Raw genomic sequence first — 23,263 nt, forward strand, 5'->3', positions numbered from 1 at the left:
TATTAAAAGCGATTAAACAGAAAGTGGGGATACAGAAATAAAGAACAACTGTGGGGCTGGAAAAGAAAGAAAATCACATAAAAACTAGCCTGTAATAAAGGCTCAGTCTGTTTGCTCCAACTCATAAAGCCCAAGTTCATCAATTTTCTTTAAATATTAGCAACTTAATTAAATCTGCTTTTTTCCCTTTAATCCTCTGCTCTATCTAAAATAGATCTGTCCACATGTTGAAGTTTGTAACTAGTGCTGACCCCATAATTCTATTTTAAAAAAACCCAAAGAAATCCACATCAAACTGACAGCAGCCTCAGGGGAAATTACAGTTCAGAAGAAGGATTAGCTTGAGAACCCAGATTTTATGGAAATGGTATCAGCCCTTTGAAAACCACACGTAGGTGTGCAAGAGGCCTCCGTGGAGGACAGGCCCCCGCTGCAGCACCGGGAGCAGCAGGTCCCCTACAGGAAGGCTCTGGACCCACCAGCAGTGCCGGGAAGGCTGGCACACTGTCCCAGGAAACCAGGGGCCACCCCAGCCCTGCCAGGCACCCCAGCTTCTCCCAGCGCCAGGTTGCTTTCATCCCACAGGAGCAATATCGACAGGGAATGGCATTCCCAGCAGACTGGCTGTTCATTCTGAGAGGGACAGGTGATGCGGTGAATGATGTGGAAAGGGGCTGTAAAATGGTTTAGTTGTAGGTTCCTGGGTTCCTGTTGGAGATGGGGCGGTTGCTAGGCTACCTCTGGAGTTTGACAGGGCCTGGTGCTCCGAGTCACTTCCCAGGGGAGCTGTGAATTAGCTGTAACTGCATTGAGCATCGTGGTGGAGAAGTGCAGCTTTTGAGTGTGTGCTGAAATGGACACAAATCACCACTGAAATCCCACCTGGCCCCTCGCCAAGAAGCCCATTTTCAAGCCTCCTCCAGACTCATGACCAGACAGCTGAGGCCATCAGACAGCCCTGCTGCATGAGCTCTTGGGCACTTTCCTTTGGGGAGGGCCTGTGTGCCCACAGGGCAGCGCTAGCTGGCCTGCAGCATGCTCTTTTAGTTCCAACAGCTAGCCCTGCCTTCATCAGTATGCAAACAACACATGGGAGCCACAGGTCAGCTTCTCCACAGCTCCCAGAAAAGTATGAAGCCCAGCAGCTCCAAGGCAAAGCACTCCTTCAGCCTCAAGACACCAGGAGTGGAGGAAGCAGAGGTTCATGTCTAGCCTCCACACACCACACTGTGCAGGTCAGCCTGAGATACATAAACCCCACAGCAACCTCGCTCTGTCCACAAGCAAGCAGGATTTCCACGCTGCAACTAGAGAAGGACATCTCTGCCAGCCCCAGTCTGCAGAGATAATTAGGTAGGAAACAGCCACTGTAGCCTGCAGGTCCTACAGAGCAGAGCCTTTCCAGGACCCAGGGGGAGATACGGGGAAGGGCCACAAAAGAAAACCAAGCACATTATCCCCCTGCTGAAAGGGCCACAGGACCAGAGATGGACCACCTGCAGGAAGTCAGGGTTGCACCTGTGGCAGCAACTGCAGGGCAGGAAGGCCCTTGGTGCTACAGCAGCACTTTGGCTCCCATGACATGGGAGGGACCAGCATGAGCAGATGCCCATGTTGTCTGGTGTGCACATGCACTCCAGCCCAGCAGGTCCTCCCACAGAGGTGAGGCTGAGCCTTCCCCACTTTCCCTACCACACCCAGAGCTGCACTTCTTGCACCCAACCCAAACAGGAGAACCCAGCACACAACCAGAACAATGTGAATTTTGGTGTCCTCCTGCCCTTGAGTCTCTGGGAGCACATTAACTTCACCACTGCCCGGCAGGGACCAACTGGGCTCATGCCATCCCAATCTGTAGACTTCTCTAAGCAGGCCCCCACGAGCAGCCCTCACGCAGGCCCTCTTCCCCCCCCGCTGGGCCGTGCTGCCAGCCTGCCCAGCTCAGCCCGCCGAGGCACAGCGGCACCTTACCTTCCCCACATACAGCGGCTCCGTGCCTGTGTACTCCTCCACCACAAAGAACTGGTTCCAGACCCAGCCACGCTTCACTCGCCCGCTGGCCAGCAGCGCAGGGGGCCCTGGCTGCCCCGGGCCTGCGCCCTCCACCGCGGCCCAGGCCCCCAGCTCCTGCACGGCACAGAACAGCAGCAGCACGGTCCACGAGAAGCCCTGCAGACCCTTCGCCATCGCACTCTAGGAGGCTGCATGAGCAGCAGCTTTTGGACAGGCAACCAGCATCCGGTAGGGAAGAGGAGTAAGGTCCAGAGCAGCAGCCCGGGGCTCCGCAGCCGACGACGAGCCCCCCGGCTGCTGCAGGCCGCGGCCTGTCACTCCTGTCACCGCAGCCGTCCCGGAGCGCCCGCGGCCCGCACGGGAGCTATCGGTGCTGGTGCCTCACGGGCTGCTCCCGGGGCTCCGCAGGAGAGCCGGGCAGCTGGCATTTGTCCCCGGGGACAGGCAGAGCTGCAGGGCTCCGAGCGGGGCTGCCGCCCACCCCGCCGCTGGGCAGGGGCGCCCGCCGCCGTCATTCACGGGAAGAGGAGGGAAGCTTTTCCACCCGCGGTTTCAGAGGAGTTCACAGGATGAGCTGCTGTGGCTGAAGTCTGCCTGTCCTGCGGTGGCCCTGGACTACTGCCCGACAAGTCTGGCGGCACAGGTGCCTGTGCCACAGGTGCGTTTCACAAGCCCATTTGTAACTCCCATCTTCAGGGGGGTGACCTCCCAGCACCTGGTGAGGGGTCCTTGGCCCAGCTGATGCTGGTCGCTTCCATCCTCTGCTGGCTCACGCAGGGAGGTGCAGGGCAGCCGGCAGCATCCTCAGGAGCCTGGAAAAGGCCAAGATGTCAGTGCTGGTGTGAGAGCAGGGCTCCATGCTGCCCTCGCAGCCTTGGTCAGTATCTCCCACCCTGCCCTGCCCCAGGTGCCCCACAGCAGAGCCCAGACCTGCAGGTCCTGCTCTAGACCCTGGAAGGGAGGACAGCACGCTGAAGAACTCTCATCACTCTGGACATCTGCTCCAGCAGGCCCCCCAAGACCACAGAGCCCCACTGTCAAGGGCACCTGCTCACTACGAGAAAAGCATCTGTTCAAGGACTTGCTCCTGGCTGACTTTAAAGCCAACAGTTTAAGAAAGGGCTCTGGAGTACACTTCAAGCCACCCACAAAGCACTAAGGATGAAGACATGAGTACCTGTGGCCAAGGCCAGATTGCATTCAGACAGTACCTGGGGCAAACAGGCTTGATCAGGAGATGAGGATGCAGCATCCATCTCTCCCTGCACCAATACCCTGAGCTTCCACCAGAGCCCTGTGATCCGCCACAGCTAGATCTTGCTCAGAGAACACACACATCTTCACCAGTTCCCAGAATTTATCTCCTCTCATATTCTAAATAGGAGGGGGAAAGACGATGAAGGGAAAGAGGGACAATCCTAGACTAGACAGCCATCTACTCCCCACAGAAGGGGAACTGCATGATTCTAAACAGTTCAGAGTAGGAGCAGCAGACAAGTATTTTCCTGGCTCTTCCTAGCACTAACTGGGCTGTTTCACAAACGTACCCAGTGAGCTGCACCACCAGTTCTGCAGCTGCCTGCCTGGACAAACACTGTGACACGTGGAGCACGAGCGCCAGGCGTTGTTCTGCACTGCCTATTCATGGCACATGCAATTGCACAGATCCATTCACACACAAGGGCTCACACTCGTTTTATCCCATGACTAGCTAAGAACACTCATTACACACTAGTGCTCTCTTTTGTCCATATTTGTGCATCGTTTGGATGTACACATGCTATATTCCATGCACATGTCAGCTGTCATTTGTGCAAGTCCCATGCACTTCATGCTCCAAGAAGCACAGGGTCTCTGGTGTATTTTTATGATAGCAATCATGGTACAGAAGCACAAACATTCCTCCCCACCCCTCTTCCCTGCCAGACTGCTTCTTATTAAGACATATCCACCCCAGCCACGTGAGGTTGTTGGCAATGACATGACTGGCAGTCAGGTCTCCTCACACAGAAGCCACTCCACTGCTCCCAAAGGGCTGCCTGCTCTCGCCAATCTGGTGAGAACCCCTATCACCAGACATCAAAATATTCAACATCAGAGATGATACTTTGGAGACTGAGATGACTTGCAGATGGGTGATGGACTGAGTTGTTCCTTCCCACTCTTAGAAGTCTCACAGGGTAAAGTAACTGCAGCCTGCATTGATCCAGCACAGATACAAAGGTCCCACTCTGGAGCAACAGAGCTGAGGCTGCCCCACCAGCAGCAGCATTCAGAGCAGGGCATTAACAATGACAGCCACAGGACACATACAAACCTCGTTTATCACACTTAGGTAGATATATAGAAGGTCTATATAACAAAATACAGTGTACCACTGCCACAAACAGCATCTCTTTGATTTCTCACATCTGGGAAATTTCTGGCTATTTTGGAATAAGTTCCTCAGAGAGACAGAGATATCAATAAACTGAACAGCACAAGCTGTGCCAGAGCTAGAGCTTCAGGCCAGCACTCAGGGCAAACAGTTAGTGCAGGAAGAACATCTATCCAGCATCTCTGTCCTTGCCACTCTGCACCACTTTTGCAGGCAATGCCTCCAGCTGTGTCCAAAGTTTGAGCACAAACAGGTTGTACCTGGTAAATGCAACAGATAACCTGACAAATAGTCCATTTGCACATGTTCTCAAGGACTACCACGTAAGCAGAGCCTTGGAGAGAGGCAGTCACCAGCTGCTGAAGTCTCCTACTCTGCCCACCCTGACACCCTCATGGCATCCAGGCTATTTCACGCTGGTTTATTAAGCCCTGCCAGAAGCCTGACAAGGCAGCAATGCCACACCAGAGTGCAGATGTGCAACCACTGAAGACCTCCTCCTCCTGAACACTGAGGAGGCTGAAAGCAGCCAGCCCAGTGGTGCCAATCCAGGCACTATGAGTAATGTCAGCATCCAAGGGCCTGGAGGCAGCAGGAGAGTGCCCAGGCTCCCGGTACACAGCTGGCAGGCAGCAGCACCACTGGCTCCGCGAGGGCAGTGGGAGCCACCCTCACCCCTCCCTGCACCCTTTCACACCGGAGTGGCAGCTGCAAGCTGCTGATTTCCTCCCTGTCCCGACGACCCAAGCCCCATTCTGGAGCCAGCCCGACACACATGCAAGGGTGGCACTGCTGCCCGTTCAGAAACGGGCACTGCGCCCATTCTTGCAGCCTTGCCAGGGCTACAGCACATAAGCCAAAGTAGCTAAATCCTAAATGGTAACAACAAACCAGCAAAAGCAGCAATTTAAACACACACTGAAACATGGCAGATGAAGAAGCCAGGGCAAAGCTGCTGCAGCACGTGAGTCCAGCTCCAGCAGCTGCTCCGGCCGGTGGCCAGCCTGGCCATGGGTCCCAAGGCAACTTGCCCAGCCCTGCTGTCCCCCAACCCGGCTGTTCCCCACGAGGGCAGCTCCTGCCAGGGCGAGGGGAGCCCTGCTGGGCACCACAGGCTGGGCTGCAGTTGCTGTGGGAACCACAACCTTGTCTTCAGAGCCCCAGCCATTATGCTGCTTTATACATTTAACAGATTTCTCATCCTGCTGCTTCATCTGAACTACTGTGGCTTGATGGTGGTTGTCTCATGTCCAAAGTTGAGCTGTTGGCATGGGCAGCAGAGGAGGTGGCATCACCCCAACTGCCTTGGTGCGCGCCTATAAAACACTTGGGTCCCCAGCCCTTGGCTCCCAAAGCGACCCAGAAGCACTGACAGAGACATCTGTGGCACGGCTCACTGCCACTACCTGGACCTTTCCTCCCCACCCATAAATCCTCAGCCTGTTTCTCTGCTGTCACAGCTTCAGGCCACAGCTACGGTCAGTGCCATGTCTTGGTGTGCCCACCTTTCTTTCCGGCTGTCTCATCACAGACCACTTCCAGAGGCAGCAGACCCAAGAGCCCCAGCTTGTGTCCTTGCAGCAGGATCCAAAGTACCCCAAGGCTGCAGAGCACCACAGAAAGTCCCATACACAGGAACCAAGACCAGCACAACATTTATTTCCCAGTGTTGTTGAAGACCTTTCACCAACAGCTGGAAGTGCCACTTCTCTCTGCCACACGTGAGCAGCAGAACCATAACCAACCGGCGGAGCAGCCGGCAGGCACGGGGCTCATGGGCCCGGGCTGTGCCAGCCTGGCTGCCCCACACGCAATGAAGCACCAGACTCTGGCATCACCCCAAGCTGATGCCTTCCCCGCTGCTGCTCCCCTCTCCCCACCCCGCACGAGCTTGTGCATTTTGTCGGTGTGCGTTTGGCACAGCCATACTGTACATCATGTTGACAGTAGAAATTACATCCTGAGCTTATGTTTTACACTGTGCTCTGTCAGAACTCACCACAGCCCAGTGATCAGGACAAATTGAATAGCATCCCGTCCATGTCAATATTTATTTCATTTTACAAACGCAGGCTGATGCAAGGAAAAGCAGGCAGGGGGAGGGGGAGGACACAGGCAGGCAACTGCACACAAAGACAGCACTGCCCAATACATCACAGCCCTACCCCTCCAAACTGTACAGCCCTTCCATTCTCTGCCAGCATCTCCTGACCCCAATGTGCCTTTGCCTGAGAGCTCAGGGGTGAGCCCAAAGGGCTCTGCCATCCCCAGCACTCAGCAGCAACAGCAGAGACCAGGGAGCTCAGCACAGGGTCCAGGACCATCCCCACACACCAGCTGGGTGAGCTGCAAGAGAACAGCTGAGGCCACATGCAAACAACATCTTCAGGACCACTCAGTGCCAGTCTAAATTCTGCATCCACCAGGAGTTCACCTGCGTCTCCCCTGAGAGCATGGACATCGTGACAGCCCAACCTCAGACAGACCTCACTGGGAGACAGGGCAGGAAAAAGCCTGTGACTGCTTCAACAGCAGTTCTTCTCTAATACTGCCAACAATGCAGCATGCCGTGTGTAACCTCTCCTGCTAAACAGAATTCAGATCCACTCAATCCTCCCCTTCCCAGGACAAGGAACAGGCTGGCTGGAGCCCTCTGTATTGGAGGCAATACAAGCATGGCAAGGCCACTGCAAAGCTTTAAGATGGTTCATAATGTCCAGACTTAGGGCTAAGACATGAACTCAGGCTCTCTGGAGCTCACTTTCTCCACTGGATATTGTAAGACAAGATGAGGCAAAGACACTTTTTTCTTTTACAAACTTCTCAAAATCTAGAGATGAGGAAGGAGGAAATCTTGCCACATAAGATAGTAACCAACTCCAGCCTAGGCCACATGGCCAGCGTGTCACACACAAGCATCCAGATCCCACACGCTGCCTCTGACAACACACCTTAGTACCACACCATATTGCACCATGGCCAAGCACCCAAGTATATCGCTGTAACTTCCCACATGCAAGAGGCATTTTACAATTACCCCTTTGGGCTGGACAGGGGAAAGTGAGGGCATCCAGCCCTCAGCCCTATGGGAAGTGCTCTGCAGATGTAAAACACTAAGGACACAACCTGGTTGCTGCTCCAGCTCCCTGTGCACCCCTGCAGGACCCACAGGCAGCATAAACAAGTGTCTCTGGCTGCAACACATTCACACGCATTGCTAATTCTGCAGGGAACAACAACGCTGGTGAGAGCAGAGGCAGGGGATGCCCACTCACATCACAATGGATTGGGATCATAGCCACTGCACTGCAAGTTCCCATTCCAAAGTAGATCACATCAGTGATGTGGCATTTAAGATCCAATATCTGGATTAAAGTTGGACAATGTTTCAGAAAACTGTGGTGCCACAGAGAGCAACTGCAAGCTAGGTAGGTTTTCCTCCCTGCGAGCTCTGGAACTCCCTGAGCACCCCTCTGCTGAAACACATTCTGCAGAAAGCACACTCTGAATTCAGTGTCCTTTCCAAAACCTCAGTGCCTTTTGCCAGCTAAGTGAGAGATGGCTAGAGATACTGATCTGGTTGGCACACAGCATCACAGTGTGTACAAATGCTAGAGATAAGTGGCCAAGGGATTCAAAACTGTAGAGGCTTTTGAAAGAGGATATTTAAATTACTTTCATTTTTATTTAGGCAGTGAAAAGCTTCTGTAACCACATGAACACATCCCATGTGCAGCTCCAGACTGTGCAAAGCAATGTTTGATAGCAATCTGCCTTTCAGCCAGTCTTCAGCCCTGATACAGAGCACAGAAGACAGGCAGATAATGATAATATCAAGTTTTCTCACTAGCCCCAGCTTTGACAAGAGGGCAGAAAGCCCATTATACTCAGTAAAAGTTTAGTCCTGCTTGTTCTTGAAAGAAATCTCTGGGCTTCCACTGTTTCCTTGGAATTATTCTCCCACAGCAGGGGACTTATTCCTCTGCTTTTCTTCTCAGATAAATTTGCACACAGTCCAGATAAAGTTGTTTTTTCTAGAGCAATTTCTACCTACACAATGCTCAGCACTGCATGGCTAAATATCTGTTTTCTCCATTCTCCTTAAGTAGCTTTAAGTTTAATTATTGTCCCTTTTGCTGCTGCCTTGAGAAATTCTAATAGAAAAGTGCAGCAGCTGTCAGAGTAGGAGCTATTCCCAACCTCTTGACTTCACAGGTTCAGTCACTTTCTGCTATCAGACACACTGGAAGGAACAGTTTGTTAAAGCTCTCACACAAACATTGTTTGTAAAATAGTATTTTCAAAGTTTCAGATATTTTTTTCCTCCAAATCTTCTTTAGTCCAAGTTTCAAAGAAATTTTAATTGCAAAGAAAAAACTTAAAGTCTGCCTTAGGGAACAGGGTTTTACAGACGTAAGAGTCTCGCTCTGCAGCAATTCTTTTCCAAATATGGAGTTTTCATGCTTTGTCTACACGAATATAATATTTTTAATTTGCCTTTACAAATAATCTGAGAGGAAGTGGAAGCAAAGGCATCTTCCTGTGGCCCTGAACATATCCATGTTTTCCTCTGTCCAGGCCCTGGAGAACCCACCTCTAAGCTCGGCAGGCTGGAGCCCAGCAAGCCCCGGGCAGCCCAGCACAGCTCTGGGGGCTCTGAGGAGCCAGGCAGAGCAACTGGCCTCCAGGACACTCTGCTGGCCCAGCAGAGCATGCAAGAGCTCTGAGTGCCAAGGAGCAGGCAGATGGGAGAACCCACAGCCCCAGAGAGGACTGCTGCCTGTGTCCAGAGCCTGGGACCTGCCTGACCCCAGAGACAGCAGCCACTGTTTCCCCATTCTGAATTTCACCCTCCGAGCCCTTAAGCACACCAGGTCCCATCCTGCCATCAGCACAGAAAAGCAGGACAAGACCTGAGGGAGCTGCACCACAGGTCTCACCTGCAGCTTTAGCAGGTGTCACAGGACACTCAAGTTGTGCAGCACAGATTAGAAGGAGGTACCAACTTTCTGCTGCAGTTACTTTAGGCCAAAAGCAGCTTGAAGAAGCAAGCGGCTTCCTCAGCACCTCAGGACAAGGTCTGCAGAAAGAAACAGCTGTCAGAAAGGTGCTAGAATGAGAGCAATTAGTCTCTTTAATGCCGATTTCAGCCTGATCACAAACCACAAGTGCCACCCCCACAGCTCAGAGGTGTTAAGTGCTATTTCACTTCCACAGGTAAAACAGGCAAGTTTTGCCAAAAGGTGCTCACTGCCTTGCAGACACTACAAAGTCAGGTATAACCCACAGGGCCAATCTTGGCACTCCTTCTGCACACTGCCAGATGTCCAGAGGGATACAGTGAAACCATTTATTGTCTCCCAAGGGCTCACTTGGCAGATTCAGAAGAAACCAGCACAGCTCTCGTGTTCCTCCCACCCCGAGCCCCTCTTGCACCCACAACTCAACTTCCCTGCTGCAGAAAGAGGTAAATGAGACAAGTTTATGCCCAGTCCATCAGCCAGGTCAGTGCTGGCCCAGCGTTCATGGCCCCACAAAGCAGTCCTGACCCTGCCAGGGCAAACAGCCCAGTGAGAAGAATCCACGTGGAAACCAGCAGAGAGAACCCTTCTCCCCACTCCCTGCCACAGCCTGAACCTCCACCCTTCCAGGCACAGCTGAGGGCAGAGGTGCCCCAACACCACAGCTCTGCAAGGAAAAACCAAGTAAGGGACATAAGAGGGTAGAACCCCTTTCCCCAGAGGGACCAGTCCCTCAGGAATGGGGTTGAGTCACAATGGGAAGCCCTGGAGACAAGGACTCCCCCAGGGGACACTGGCCTCCCCGGGGCCTCTCGCAGCAGAACAGCCATACGTGGCTGCACTACAGACTAAACTTCACTTGAATGCAAAACCCGAAGCCTTTAGCATCCTGTCTGGTAGAATCAAATTTTTATATCCTTTCATGCCTGGTAAATTCTGTTCACAAAGAACAAGAAAAAAGGAAGTACAAGCCTTAATAAATGCTGTAAGAGCAGGGCGCTCACACGAAGTCCCAGCCCAGCATAGCTCCTGGATAGTCTAGGCAATAGTTTATTTTTCTCTCCAGTATCATTTTCCCAGCTTGATCTCTACTGTTGCAGTATAATGGTTTCACCCCATTAGCCTTGCTTAAAAAAAGTGATCCCAGGACTGTGAGTGTTATTGCCCACATAAATCAGGAAGCTTTGAATACGGAGCACCTTTAAATAAACAGCTGATGGGAGTGAAGTTCCAGGATCATTATTAATAGCTTTTCATTTCTGTGTCCGCTGTGCTGTGACATTCTTTCCCAGCAGAAAGCCTCTGCTTCCTATCCCCAGTACATCTGATCCCATGAGTCCTCCAGTCAGAATGAATGACTGTACCTTTGTGTTAATTACAGAGCCCATTCCACAAACAAGATACTAATATTAACTAGCAAGAGGAGGAAAGTTTGCAGAGCTGGAGCAATGGGACAGTCTGAAGAGGCACACCAGCCCCACAGAGAAGAGTGCTGGCCCTCTCACCCCCCACTGAGGAAGGGCAGATCCTGTCCGTACTCACAGGTGCTGGTCAAAGACTCTCCCTGGCCAGATCCATTTTACTTTTCACTAGCATTCCAGGGAGGAATCACTCTCCTCCTCCATCTTTAGCTATTAGGGGGGTCTCCTGAGAGCTGCAGTCAGGTGCACAGCAGCCCAGCAGATGAGAGCTCTGAATGGGCAGATCTAAGGGCAGCCACAGCTAACACCAAAGAAGGGCAAGCCACCCATTCCCCTCTCCCTGGGTGATTAGCCCAGGATGGCACTAGACCCCTCAACAAGGGGCACCTTGGCCACCTCTCTGGGAGCCCAGGCTCTGCTGTGTGCTGCCAGCACTGTCACACAGGCCCTCCCTGTCTGGAGTCCCAAAATCTTCATCCCTAGAACCCAAGCAGAGTTGCCAACACTGCAGCTGTGTCAGCAAATGACCTAATTCCCCAGGTCTGTTGCTCAGAAGAGAGGCCAAGTTTCTCCTTGAGAAGGGTGTTCAGGTTCTCTGAGCCACTTTGCCCAAAGAAAGAAGGAGATGGTCCTGCTGGTGGTCAGTCCCAAAACAGACACCAACACCAGTGCAAGCAAGAAGCCTCCACAGTGGCCAGCAGTGCCCAGGAAGAGGCTGGTGTGGGCTTTATGGCTTCCTTGCTCTTCCTGCCCTTCACTGCAGAGAGAGAACTGAGGGTCCTGCTGTTACACTCCCCCCAGGTTAATTTTCATGTTCTTGAATAATGACATCACATACAGGTCATGCTGCTCAAAGAGAATAGGTAGGGTAAGCAAACATGCCAGAAAGGCCTGTTGCTTCAGAGACCTTTGCTGTGTATAAATCAAAAGGGCTGCAGGCAGCAGCCAACTCCAGGAACAAGTACAGCTTGGGGAAAGAGCAAGCAGTAGGCATTAAACCCAAAAGCTGTGTCAGGACACAAGCACTGACACAGGCATGGCAAAAGGTTCAGCCACAGCCACAGTGGAAACAAGCCTCAGAACTGTGGAGTATGGCTGAGCAAGGCCAAGAGAGACCACTACAGACTGGATACATTTATTGGAGGACTTTAAGAGGAAAAAAAGTATTACATCTGTCTTCTGATTTCAGAGCCCTTCCCTAGCTACAGTCTGAATCATTGATGTGATGGACTAGTGCAGCAGAGCCACCTGCTTATGACAAACCAACAAGAATACCTTAAGTTTTTGGGTATGATTCTGCAAGCCAGATACAGCACTAGCCTTCCCTCTGCAAGAAACCTCGAGTACTTTGTCAGGTGAAAAAATAAATTGATTCCTCTTCCACCCCCTCCAACACTGTATTTGCAGACTGTGGACCAGGATCCAGCATTCCTACAGGACCTTTAAGCAGAGGAAATGTAGTGGGCACAATGTATGCAAAGCAAGACAGCCTCAGTGTGTCACTAGAAATGCTCTTTTCAAACCAACAGACTTCAGCATCTCACTGAAGCATCAGCTCTCAGCAGAGGCCAAATGTGCAAATTGCAGTTGAAAACAGGAACATTTCTGAGAGCTCGAAGCACATGAACACAGCCACCCAGAACAGAACTTGCAAGTAGCTTCACTTGTCACTACCAAGCCAATGGCACAACAAGGGAGAGACAGACTGGGAGCTCTGGGAAAACCACTCTGCTCAGTTCAAGTGATAACAGGGAGATTAACTGGCCAATTCCTCCATCAGGCATAAGGGTTCAGGGTTTTTGGTGTGTAACTCCATCAAACAAGACCAGCATCTTTACCTCTGACATTCCAGGATAGGCACAGGACACAGCGTGGGGCTTTGTAGAAGTCGTATTTCACAATCAAGCTCTTTTCCTCTGCCAGTCCTGGCAATGGAGACTATGAGAATCTTCTCCCTCCAGCACACAGGCTTTGAAGGGACTTTCCTGATATATCTGCACAAAGCAGGGACCTTGGGGCCTTGTATGTAGGTTCTCATGTTACTATTATCAAAAGGAATAAAGAGGGGCACAATGAAGTAAGAGGCAGCAAAGCAGCCCAGGGAACAAAGGGAGAAAGAGAGAGAGATTACAGTAGCAACAGGGCAGACAGAAAAGCAAATGGACAAAGTGCACGTGAAAGAAGAGAGCTAAGGAGAGAGATGCATACACGTGAGCAAGTAGGATCGTGCTGCAACACGTGTGTGTGTGTGTGTGTGCACAGGAGGGGGCACAGAAACCTGGGCAGGCAGGTGTGGGCAAAGGCAGCTCCGAGTTCTTCAGCCCAGCTGCAGCCAGACTTGCCTGCTGTGGCAAGACCCCCACCCCCAGAACACCCCAGTGCACGGGCAGGACTCCTCTGACCCACTTCACCCAGCACACAGCCCAACAGCCACTTGGTCCTAGTGACAGTGAAAGATCTTCACAACCAAAAAAATGGGAAGAAGCTGAGTCTCCTCACCATGAGCAGCTGTCCTTTCCCCAAAGCAGCTGCACGCTTAGAGGGGCAGAACCAGCAGCAAACACACACACATTCCCACATGGAAGCATGGCTTTCCCTGCCTTTGCCATTGCACACACCTTGTCCATTCGCACCCTGCTCCGTCACTGCACTGCAGACCCTCGCTGTCTCTCCCCTTACTCCCTGGGCTGTTTCACTTCCTCCTCCCTCCCCACATTGCTCTCTACCTCATTTTATGACAATCACATTAGAACTCACGCACTTAGCCCTGCAGTCCCCTGTGTAGGCCCAAGCACAAGCAGGTCCATCTGGAACCCACCACCCCCAGCAGCCAGATGCAAAAGTGCTGAAACCCCAAACTGCCCCAGCATCCCTGCCCACCTGTGCTGCACGTGCCTCTGCGTGCTGCCACACCAGCCTCCAGGCCCCCACCACACCTGACACCATGGGAGGTAAACAGTGGACAGGCTGAAGTCAACTGGGAGTGCTGCAATCCTTCTTCATGTTCTCACGTCCAAAGAACCACCCTTCTCAGGCTGCTGGGCTGGCAGCAGCCTCAGGCAGAGTTTGGGCAGCCAAAGCCAAGCAGTGCCCAACCAAAAAACCACTCTCCCCCATGTTGGACTCAGAGCTGTACACATCTCTTGCCACCCACCTGTCCCACCAGACTTCACAATGAATTGACACCAAAACTCACACCTGCACATGCAGTCACTGTGATTCAAAAACAGTTTAAGAAGAAACAGCTGCCCTGAGCACGGCTGATTCAAACTTCTGAGAGGTTCAAGACTAAGCCAGACACCAGCATTGCATCTGTGTGGTCCACAGCCCCCTGTGGTGGGGTGCACCAAAGGCACTAGCTCCTGAGGCAGCTTTCCTCATCCTGGTGCACAGAAGCAGACAGACCTCACACATAAAACCACATAAAGCATACAAACTTATTGAACACTTCACACACCACTAGAAAAGGAGAAAGAAAACTGTCATTGCTATTTCCAAATATACTTGGGAGACACCAGATAGCATAGTGATGGACTAGCTATGAAAAGACCCAGATGAGTTTCAGTACCAGCCTTTGATCACTCATAAGGGAAACATAAATGCTGCCTTGTGGAAGCCAGGACCAGACATTGTGTCCTCCCTCTTCCCTAGCCCAGCCTGATGCTTCATAGAATCATAGAACTATTCAGGCTGGAAAAGACCCTTGGGATCAGCGAGTCCAACCATCATCCCCACTCTACAAAGTTCTCCCCTACACCATATCCACCAACACCAAATCCAAACAACCCTTATTTCTGTACCACAGCAGCTTCTCACAATCACGACAGTGCTTGGTATAAGCAACACAGACTCAGTTGCAGGATTTTCTGGTTCTGGGACACCCTGGAGTTCAGAAAAGGCCTTCCAAGCACCAAACCTGACTGGATTCTGTGCTCAGGCACTGAAGGGAGGTATTCAGCAGCAGCCACAGCCCCCTGAGAGTGGTCAGATCAGATCCTGTCCTGCCAGCTCCACCACTGCCATGAACTGAGGCTAATTCACAGCAGCTTGGCTACCAGCTCCTGGCACAGCAGGCCTTGGTGAGCCTCTGCCACCAGACCACAGGACAAAGGCCACATCTCCCACTGCACTGCCCAGGTCTAATAAGGGCTCTTTTGTAAAGGTCTCCAGGCACCTTCCTACACTGCAGGCACCCAAAGGGAATGTGCAATAAAAGGTGTTTAACAGTCTCTGTACTGGGTGGGTCTGGCTGGGATGGAGCTAATTTGCTTTATAGCAGCTCATATGGTGCCATGTTTTAGATTTGTGACCGAAGCAATGCTAAGAACACATTCATGTTTTAGCTATTGCTGGTCAGCACTTGCAGAGGACCAAGGCCTCCTCTGTTTGTCACTGTGTCCTCCCTTCCTCAAACCCAGTAAACAGACTGGGGGTGCACGAGACACTGGGAGGGGACACAACCAGGCAGGTGACCCAAACTGACCAAAGAGATATCCCCTGCCATCTAATGTCATGCCCAGCAATAAAAACGGAGAGGAGGGAGCTCAGGGAGTTTGGCCACCTTTTAAGCTACTTACCAGGGTTAACCTGTAACAGTCCCAAAACACATGGCAGCACCGTTGCTGGCCATGCCAAAGCAGACTGACCCTGTTCCAAATGCACTAACCAGAAAGCAGCAGCCATGGCACAGTGAGAAGCTGCCACTCCCCCTGCCCAATGCTTTGAGCCTCTCAGTCCTATGATGTGAGCTCACATCTCCTGTCCTGGAGCAGCCCAGCACCACCAGCACATCCACCTGTCACCTCCCAGTGAAGCACCCTCCACCCATCTCTAATTCACCAAAGCACATCAGCCCCTAGGTGCAAAACCAACTCAAGTCTGACAGGATGGATCCAGCACACCTCCCAGCCAGACACAAGTCTTCCATGGCACAAAAATGTAAACAGCTTTTTCACACAACGTCCATAAATGCTCACCTGTGGGTGCAACTCCAGCTGGGGAAGGTTCAGTGCTTGCATTTCACTTCATGCCTCCACTACACGTGGTAGAAAGGAAGGGAGCAGCAGCATCTGCCAGCACCAGGCAGCCCTCTAGGCAGGGCTTCACAAGCCCAGCTCACAAGCTCCTGTGTGCCTCAGCTAATCCACTGCCAAGTCCTGGGCAAGGCAGAGCAAGTCCGTGTCTACATCCACAGGGTCAGCCAGTCCCTGGTCACTCACTGCGCGCCGGGGGCTCGTCCCCTGCCCGCGCTCCCAGCAGACCAGGCGCCGGCACCAACCTCTGCCACCGGCCAGCGAGGCCGCTGGTGCCTCGCACAGCCAGGGCTGGGCCAGGGCTGGGCCAGGGCTGGGCCAGGGGAAACCCAGCCCGGGCTTCACCTGAGACATCAGCCTGGGCGGCAGCGCAGCGAGGAGGGGCCGGGGCAGGACACGTCCCTTCTCAGCCTCGCTGAGCTATTGCCCGGCGGAGGATCCCGGCTCTAACACCATCTCTCACAGCACCTTTCCAATTAATTGGGTAATGGGCACGTAGGCTGCGCACACCAAAGGAGGCCGCAGGGCTCCCTCTGCCGGCCCGGGAGCGGCCCCGGGACCCCGGAGCGGCCCCGGGAGCCCAGCCCGGCCCCGCGGACAGGGCGGCTGGAGCGGGAGGTCACGTCAGGAACCATCACCCCACGGAGAGCAGCTCAGGAGGGCCACCGCAAACAGCTGCTCAGCCAGCTTTTAAAGGTTCAAGCAGGGCTGTGGTTTCTTAAGGACTCTGCTGACGTCCAGCTGTTCTACCCGTGCCTGCTGTCAAAAGGTTCAGCTGCATTTCAGCAGCGGGAGGGCAACCAAGCTCAGCAGGCTGGTAAACCCGAGCTCCAAAAGGAATGCCTCACCAGTACGTCCTCAACCTTCTCGATTCTAGTGGCAGAGAAAACAATTCCCTCTCCCACACATGCACAACACCATCACCAACAGCCTCGTGCCTTGTCAGGGCCACAACAGGGGAAAAAAATGTGGTTTAATATTGTGCTTTTTTTTTTTTTTTTTTTTTTAAGTAGAGCAAATACAGAAGGATTCAAGGCCAAGGGTAACACAGGAGTTTGGTAGCAGCCTGGGAGAGATAGTGTCCTGTTCCAGGTTAATGAGTGTATTTGGTCACGTTTAGTATGTGCTCATCTCAAACTACAACCCTCTAGAGAGGAGGATGGGGTGCTGGTAGTGGAGAGGAAGAGGTGCTCTGAGCTTAGGAACCACTTTTAATGACAAGGGATTACTGGAGAAACAGCATTTTGGGGATTTGGGATTCCAGGAAGAAGCTGCAGGCAGAAGCAGAGGGAGATAATCCCAGTGTGACAGAGATGCAAGGAAGCAGGACTGGAAAAGGGAATGTACCATCCCTGGGCACTCACAGAAGCTGCTGTCTGGCACAGGGCACCCTGCACAGGGGGAACAGCCACCCCCCAGCAGAAAGCAGCTGCCAGAACAGGGCCTGGCCCAAGGTTCCCAGCACCCTCCTGCCCTGGGATAGCCAGACCACAAGGCTTCTAAGCTTCTGGAGCAGCCAAACCTTCATCTGTCCCTCCTGACTCTGGTCCACGCACGGGCTCAGACCGAGAGGTGCAATCTGCCCCACAGCCCATGACCAGGAAGCCCAGGCCCCCCAGCCCCAAGCGGCCTGTGAATGAAGAGGCAGCCAGGGAGATTCAAACTCTGCCAGGGGAGGCAGCAAGGGGAGGAGACATGGGATGGGAGAATGGCCCAAGGTACCCAACTCCAGTGCCTGGCCGGTGGGCACAGGGCCTCGGACCCTCGAGAAGCTGGGGTCTGCCTGCATACAGCTTCTGAGCACCAAACCACAGGGAAGGGCAGCAGGGCTCAAGAAAGAGGATGACACAGATGTGTGCCACCAGCAGAGGCTGTGCTGAGTTCCCCGGTGCTGCTGGGGACACACAAAGATCCCCTGGCTGCCCCCACAAACCTACGGCTGCAGTGCACAGGCAGGACTGTATGCTGTAAGGGATTGCATACAGCACATCTGCAAGAACAAGCTCTCTCCTGGCAGACCAGTATCAGGACCACACCACACACTCCTGCTCTGACTCAGTTTTTTGCAATCAAAACCCCAGGGAAATGTAACTTACCAAAGTAGTGTTTCAATCCTGTCCTTGCTCCTGCAGCTGCTGTTTCCGAATGTCTCACATTCTCACTCTGGGGCTGTACACACCTTTCTCCATGCATGTGCACACCACTACCTGCCTGTGCCCATGTTCACAAATCAGCTTTTGCTGAAAGGAATTCAGAGCTTTTGAGGCTCCATTTATTGCCCAAGATGTTTCTATGGTGACTCCCTTCACAGCCCATCATTGGCTGCAGAAAGCTTCTGGCCATCATCAGCTTCAGGTGAGTTAAGGACCTCAAGCCTCAAGTCACCTGCAGTAATTAATACCACCAGCTACAGTTAATTAGGAAAACATGAACAAAAACTCACCTGAAGTAGCAATGGTGAGTAAGACAATGTCAGCAAGTAAAGAGGAGTGATCCCAAATCTCCTTTCCCTCAGTTTCTCTGGAGTACTGCAGCAACAAGGAGCAACAAAGAGGGTGGGGGTATCTGCAAAAGGGTGCTGGACACATAGTTCTACTGTTGTGATTCCCTGGAGACTTCCCAATGAGAAAGGCTCACAGAGATGCTGTACCCTGAGCACAGGACCACTTCACCCTATGCAGTGGCTGGCCCTGGCACACCCCAGACCAGTGGCACGATATTCTCATCTCTGCTTGGTAAGCACCTGGCTAAATGATTCTGCAAGGAAGCTGTGGATCTGTGGCTGTTGCTGGCAAACATCAGGCTCAGCACACACAGCTTCCACCACCAGCCAGTCAGGGACAAATTCAGCAGCGGGACAGCAGGGACAGAGTGTGTGAGGCAGACAAGGTAGCTTGCTATTTGTAGAGCAGATCCTGCACACAACAGCTTAAGAGTAGTGTTAATAGGTGCTTTGCCCCCAGTCTCAATCCTGCAGTGAGAGAGCTAGGTGTGTAAGCTCCTCACAATAGATCCAAAATTAGGAAGTGCAGCACTGAGTCGAGTCAAAATTGAATGAGCTCTGTTTGGCTTATTTTCCCAGGCTCATTGATGGCACAGCTAGAGTGAGTGGCAAGGATGTGAGAAAAAGCAGGGCAGCAGAGTGGGGGACAGCACACAGAGGAGGTGAGTGCAGATCCCACGGATCAGCACAGCAGGGCAGGACTGGGAATCCAGAGAAGTGCTCCTCTTGCTGCAGAGGGGCTGGATCAGCTCAGCGAGGGGGCACGCTGAGACACAGTTGGAAGATAAAAAAGCCATGTCCAGAGCACTAGGCACAGGCAGTCCCAGACCAACCCATGCACTGTGAACAGTCTGGTTTGCCTGACGTGCACCAGAAAACATTAACAGCACAGGGAGCTCTGCAGCTACCACATGCCAATGCCCACAGTGTCCCACAGGCTCTCAAAGGGAAAAAGAGAAGGTCCTGTAATTCTGCCAAAGAGCCAGGGACACCCATTTGCAGGGAGAACTCAAACCACACTGCAAGAGGATGAGAGAAACAGCATCACCAAGAAGAAAACCCATAGCTTCCATAGGAAAAGAACCTACATCCCCTGCAGGCAACCAGGACAGATTGCTGAAGAAGACATCCTCTTTGGCTACCCAGACATTGCACTGCAGAACCAGCACTGAAGTGCCATCCAACAACCCTTCCCCAACAGAACTATCTTCTCTCAGCTCCAGCACAAAAGGCAATGAAAAGAAAGAAAAATGAAGGAGGCACAGAACCAGACTACAGTAAAGTCTTGACTAGTCTCTAAACACGGTTGTTGCAAAAGAAAAGACTGAAAATTACTGTAATGTGCTGTATTCCTTTTATGGCCTTTGTAAATACTAAAAAGTCATGATTAAATGAAAAAGAAATTGTGCCAGCAGCAACAGAGAGACCCTCCGCACCTATCTGAAGCAGAAACCAACCCACAGACTGGATGTAACTGCAAATACAGATGCCCCACAAGGCTGAGCAAGTAGTGGGCACCCAACCCATCTGGGTGAATGGGTGAGTCCCAGTCCTAACCCCTGAAATGAGCTCCCCACATACCAGGCCTGTGCAGGAGTTGGGAAGGCTGATAGGCAGCGATTTGCTGCCAAAACCCCACCAAAAAGACCCAGCTTTCCTGCTGGGGTGGAGCAGGGACTGTGAGTCACAAGCAGCATGGCTCACAGGGACATGCAGACGTCAGCCCTGCAAATGCTCAAGGAGCCAAATCCTGAAGCCCAGGGCAGAGCCACACGCAGGCATCACCCCAGGACAAGGTAAACCAGTGGGAGCTCTGCAAGCTGGAGACCAAACAGCTGGTGCTAAGGGTGCACGGCAGGATCTCTTGGGGCTACCAACAGGGTCTGAGACAAAGCTGGGTACATTTCTCCCTATCAGCCACCCTTCCCTGCAAAGAAGTGCCGTGGAATAAACTGGTGGCAGAGACAAAGCAAGCAGCCAGGCTCTGTGCACTATGTCCACCCACCACCTTGGGCAAGGAATCTTGTTGGGACTCACACCCACCTAATCTTTACATGTAATTTTTCAAAAAAGCAGATCACTTAAAATGGCCTGTGCCTCAGGATACGTATGGACTTATCTGCAGAGAACTGTCATTGCTTGTAAACCCAAACACAGTTGCATAACCATATGGTTAAAAGATAATGACACAAATTCATACATGGTTTTATTCTTACGTACAAACTCTGGTTAGCAACCCGATGTCGAAAGAACACAAGTATCACCACAGTACTTCTTCAGTCTGTTTTTCTTTACTTTTCAAATACGGACTTTCAGAATACAAAAATAATTATATGAAAAATATGTAATTATACTTTAAAGGAATAACATCAGATCAAATACCACCTAAGGCCCAATTTTGTTTCAAAGCGTCCATGAACAATATAATACTTCTAACAAAATAAAGTCCATGGGTAGCAAAAGGGATTGCAAACAAACATTCCTCCATGATAGTTGCAACCAAATTTTACTACTATGGGCTAGTGATTAGAAACACAAAAGTAAAATTTGTTAGGAAAAAAAGCCTGCCAGATCAATATAATTTTTGAAGTACAAAACCCCAAAAAGCTGATCAGACAATATGCACAACAAACCATAATTTATGAGTCCATTCTGAGAATCCTTACACACAAGGAACTATGGATTTTTCAAATATGATATTGCATTTTAAATAATGAAAATATCATATTATTTTATACATAGCTAGGAAAGGTAGGATTTAAACTTTTATTTTTAGCCCATGAACAGCTTTTTATTCTTTCTTTTTTTTTTTCTGGAAGCCTGCTGGCTTCTTCTGAAGAGTTTTAAAATTGACCTTGTTTCAGTAGCCGTTTCTCTATCCTAGGTATGAAATCACCATGTCATATTATAAAGTGTCAATGCACCAAAAAGCAGAGAGCATTTTTTTTGCCTTTTTTTTTTAGGCAGGAGCAAAGTGGACTCTTTTTACTTATGAAACAGCACATACTTTTTTCTTTCACAAGCTCACCAGTTTCAGCATTGTATGATTCAGCAACCAGCATTTCATCCAGAGTCAAGCCTCACTTGCTCTGACCCCCACCTTCCTGGAGCAAAGCAGTGTATGTGATACAAGAGTTGGTACAGAATCTGGGCCATCTTATTCAGATTTTAGTGGGCTCTACCCTCTGCTGCACTCAGGTGACTGTACTGTCAACATTTTCAGCCATTTCATCAATGAGCAGCAGAACTCCCTTTGGCCTTGAACACACAAACACAGCAGAAGTACAGGAAATCTGTTTCAGACTTCGTTCCACTTCCCCTGTGATGTGATACCCAAAACATTTACTCTAAAATGGTTATTTTTAAAAGCCAAAGAAGCAATTTCTTGTCAGCATCTGAAAACTGATGTACCAGGATCATGATCTCCAACCCTGGTAATTGTGTGCTGCAAATACTCCTTACCCAGTGCTAATGAAAGAGGTGGAGAGCATCCACCAGCCTCCTGAGGGAAAACCAGGCAAAGCCCAGGCTCTGTCTGAGCTGGCCACAAGATCTACAAGGCTGCAGGCTTCAGTCAGTCTTGAACATCAGGTACTTGGAAGAGATAGAAACAGGTCCCAAAGAAACAGTTATCATCTGACTTCCTTAGTGGCATGCAAAGTATGGTACTGGCAGTCCTTGCAACACACGGTATCTTAACAGCAGAGTCCCAGCCCAGCAGCAGGGACAAAGTGAGGCAGATCTCCCCATTTATTTCCTCAGGCCACACAAGCAAGATCTGCAGAACAGGGCTGTGCTGGAGCAGTCCTTCTTAGCCTTCCCAGATCCAAAGGCTTCCCCGAGTTTCACTGCACTGTCTTAAGAAGTTGTGCCTGAACTCCGAGCCTGCCCCTCCTTGCTGCTGTCCACACCATGACCCCTGTGACTGGTCTTGTTCACACATAACATGAGGTTAGAAGAAAAGACAACACAGATGCCCCCAGATTGTAAGGGGTGTTACAACTGCCAGAAACAGCACAAAAAAGAGAGCAGGAAAAAACTAAGAGGCACCCCCTGCCCCGCTCCCTGCGCTCGGCCCGGCAGCCGCGCCGGGCAGGCAGAGCAGCAGACGTGGCTGCAGCACTTGCTCCCAGAAGGCCTGTGCACAGCCATTTGGGAACCACATTTTACATCAGGAAAGTGCTAGTTTTAGCACAGTTATTTTTAGTTTGTTGTCAGAAAAACGTGGCTCTAGAAAGAGATGTTACCCTGCCTGATAAAAGGACCTGGGCCGTCAGGCATCTCAGCTGCACGTTCACACACATCCCCAATAAAAGCTCCTGTGGTAACTAGCACGAAGGGCTCTTGTCTCAATAAGAAAAATGGGGAGATAGCTCTTGAGCAGAAAGAAGCAGAAACAGGATGTTTTAAAACCCACCGGTATCAAAAAAGACCTGTAGTTCCGTAAGCACCTGAGCACTTAGTTGAAGGGTATGTTGAAGCCCTGCTGCCGGCGCTGGAGCCCTGGGAACCACGCGCAAAGCACCCGGGCAGCGATGCCCAAAGGGGCATAAAACCTCTTGGCTGCACCCGCCCTCCGACACCGGGGCGGCCCAACGCTCCCAGCCCGGGGCGCTTCCCGGGGCAGCCCGGGGGGCCGGGGCAGGGCCGAGCCCCACGCACCTGCGGGGAGCGCCCGCTGCGGCCCCGCCAAGCGGCAGCAAAGTTTGCAGCGCGGGGAGAGACGGAGAAGTTGGGCTCCCCCGCGATGCCCGCCCCGCCGAGCCCGCTGCCCGCGCCGGTTCTTACCTGGGGCGGCGGCCGCGGCGGCCCCTCCATGCGGGGCGCTCGGCCTCCCGCGGCATCCCGCACGGCGCGGAGCGGGGAGCGCCGGTAGCAGAGCAGAGAGCCCCGGC

The 23,263-nt window shown here is 51.9% G+C and overlaps 1 protein-coding gene across 6 annotated transcripts in view; it reads right to left on the reverse strand.

The window, feature by feature from the left end:
• CDH22 (cadherin 22) overlaps positions 1-23,263 on the reverse strand; it is a 69,276-nt gene extending 46,013 nt beyond the window's left edge. For 4 of the 6 annotated variants that reach the window (XM_051632885.1, XM_051632882.1, XM_051632887.1 and 1 more), the window contains exons 1-2: positions 23,157-23,263; positions 1,972-2,825 (exon numbers count right to left, since the gene is read on the reverse strand). In XM_051632885.1, coding sequence (XP_051488845.1) covers positions 1,972-2,187 — 216 coding nt within the window. In that variant the 5' untranslated portion in view covers positions 2,188-2,825; positions 23,157-23,263. Of the gene's footprint in view, positions 1-1,971; positions 2,826-15,808; positions 15,856-18,308; positions 18,326-23,156 lie in introns of those variants that run through there. The other 2 variants (XM_051632884.1, XM_051632883.1) reach the window with 2 other exon arrangements.

The sequence above is a fragment of the Apus apus genome, chromosome 15 (assembly GCF_020740795.1).
Source record: "Apus apus isolate bApuApu2 chromosome 15, bApuApu2.pri.cur, whole genome shotgun sequence".
Classification (NCBI taxonomy): domain Eukaryota; kingdom Metazoa; phylum Chordata; class Aves; order Apodiformes; family Apodidae; genus Apus; species Apus apus.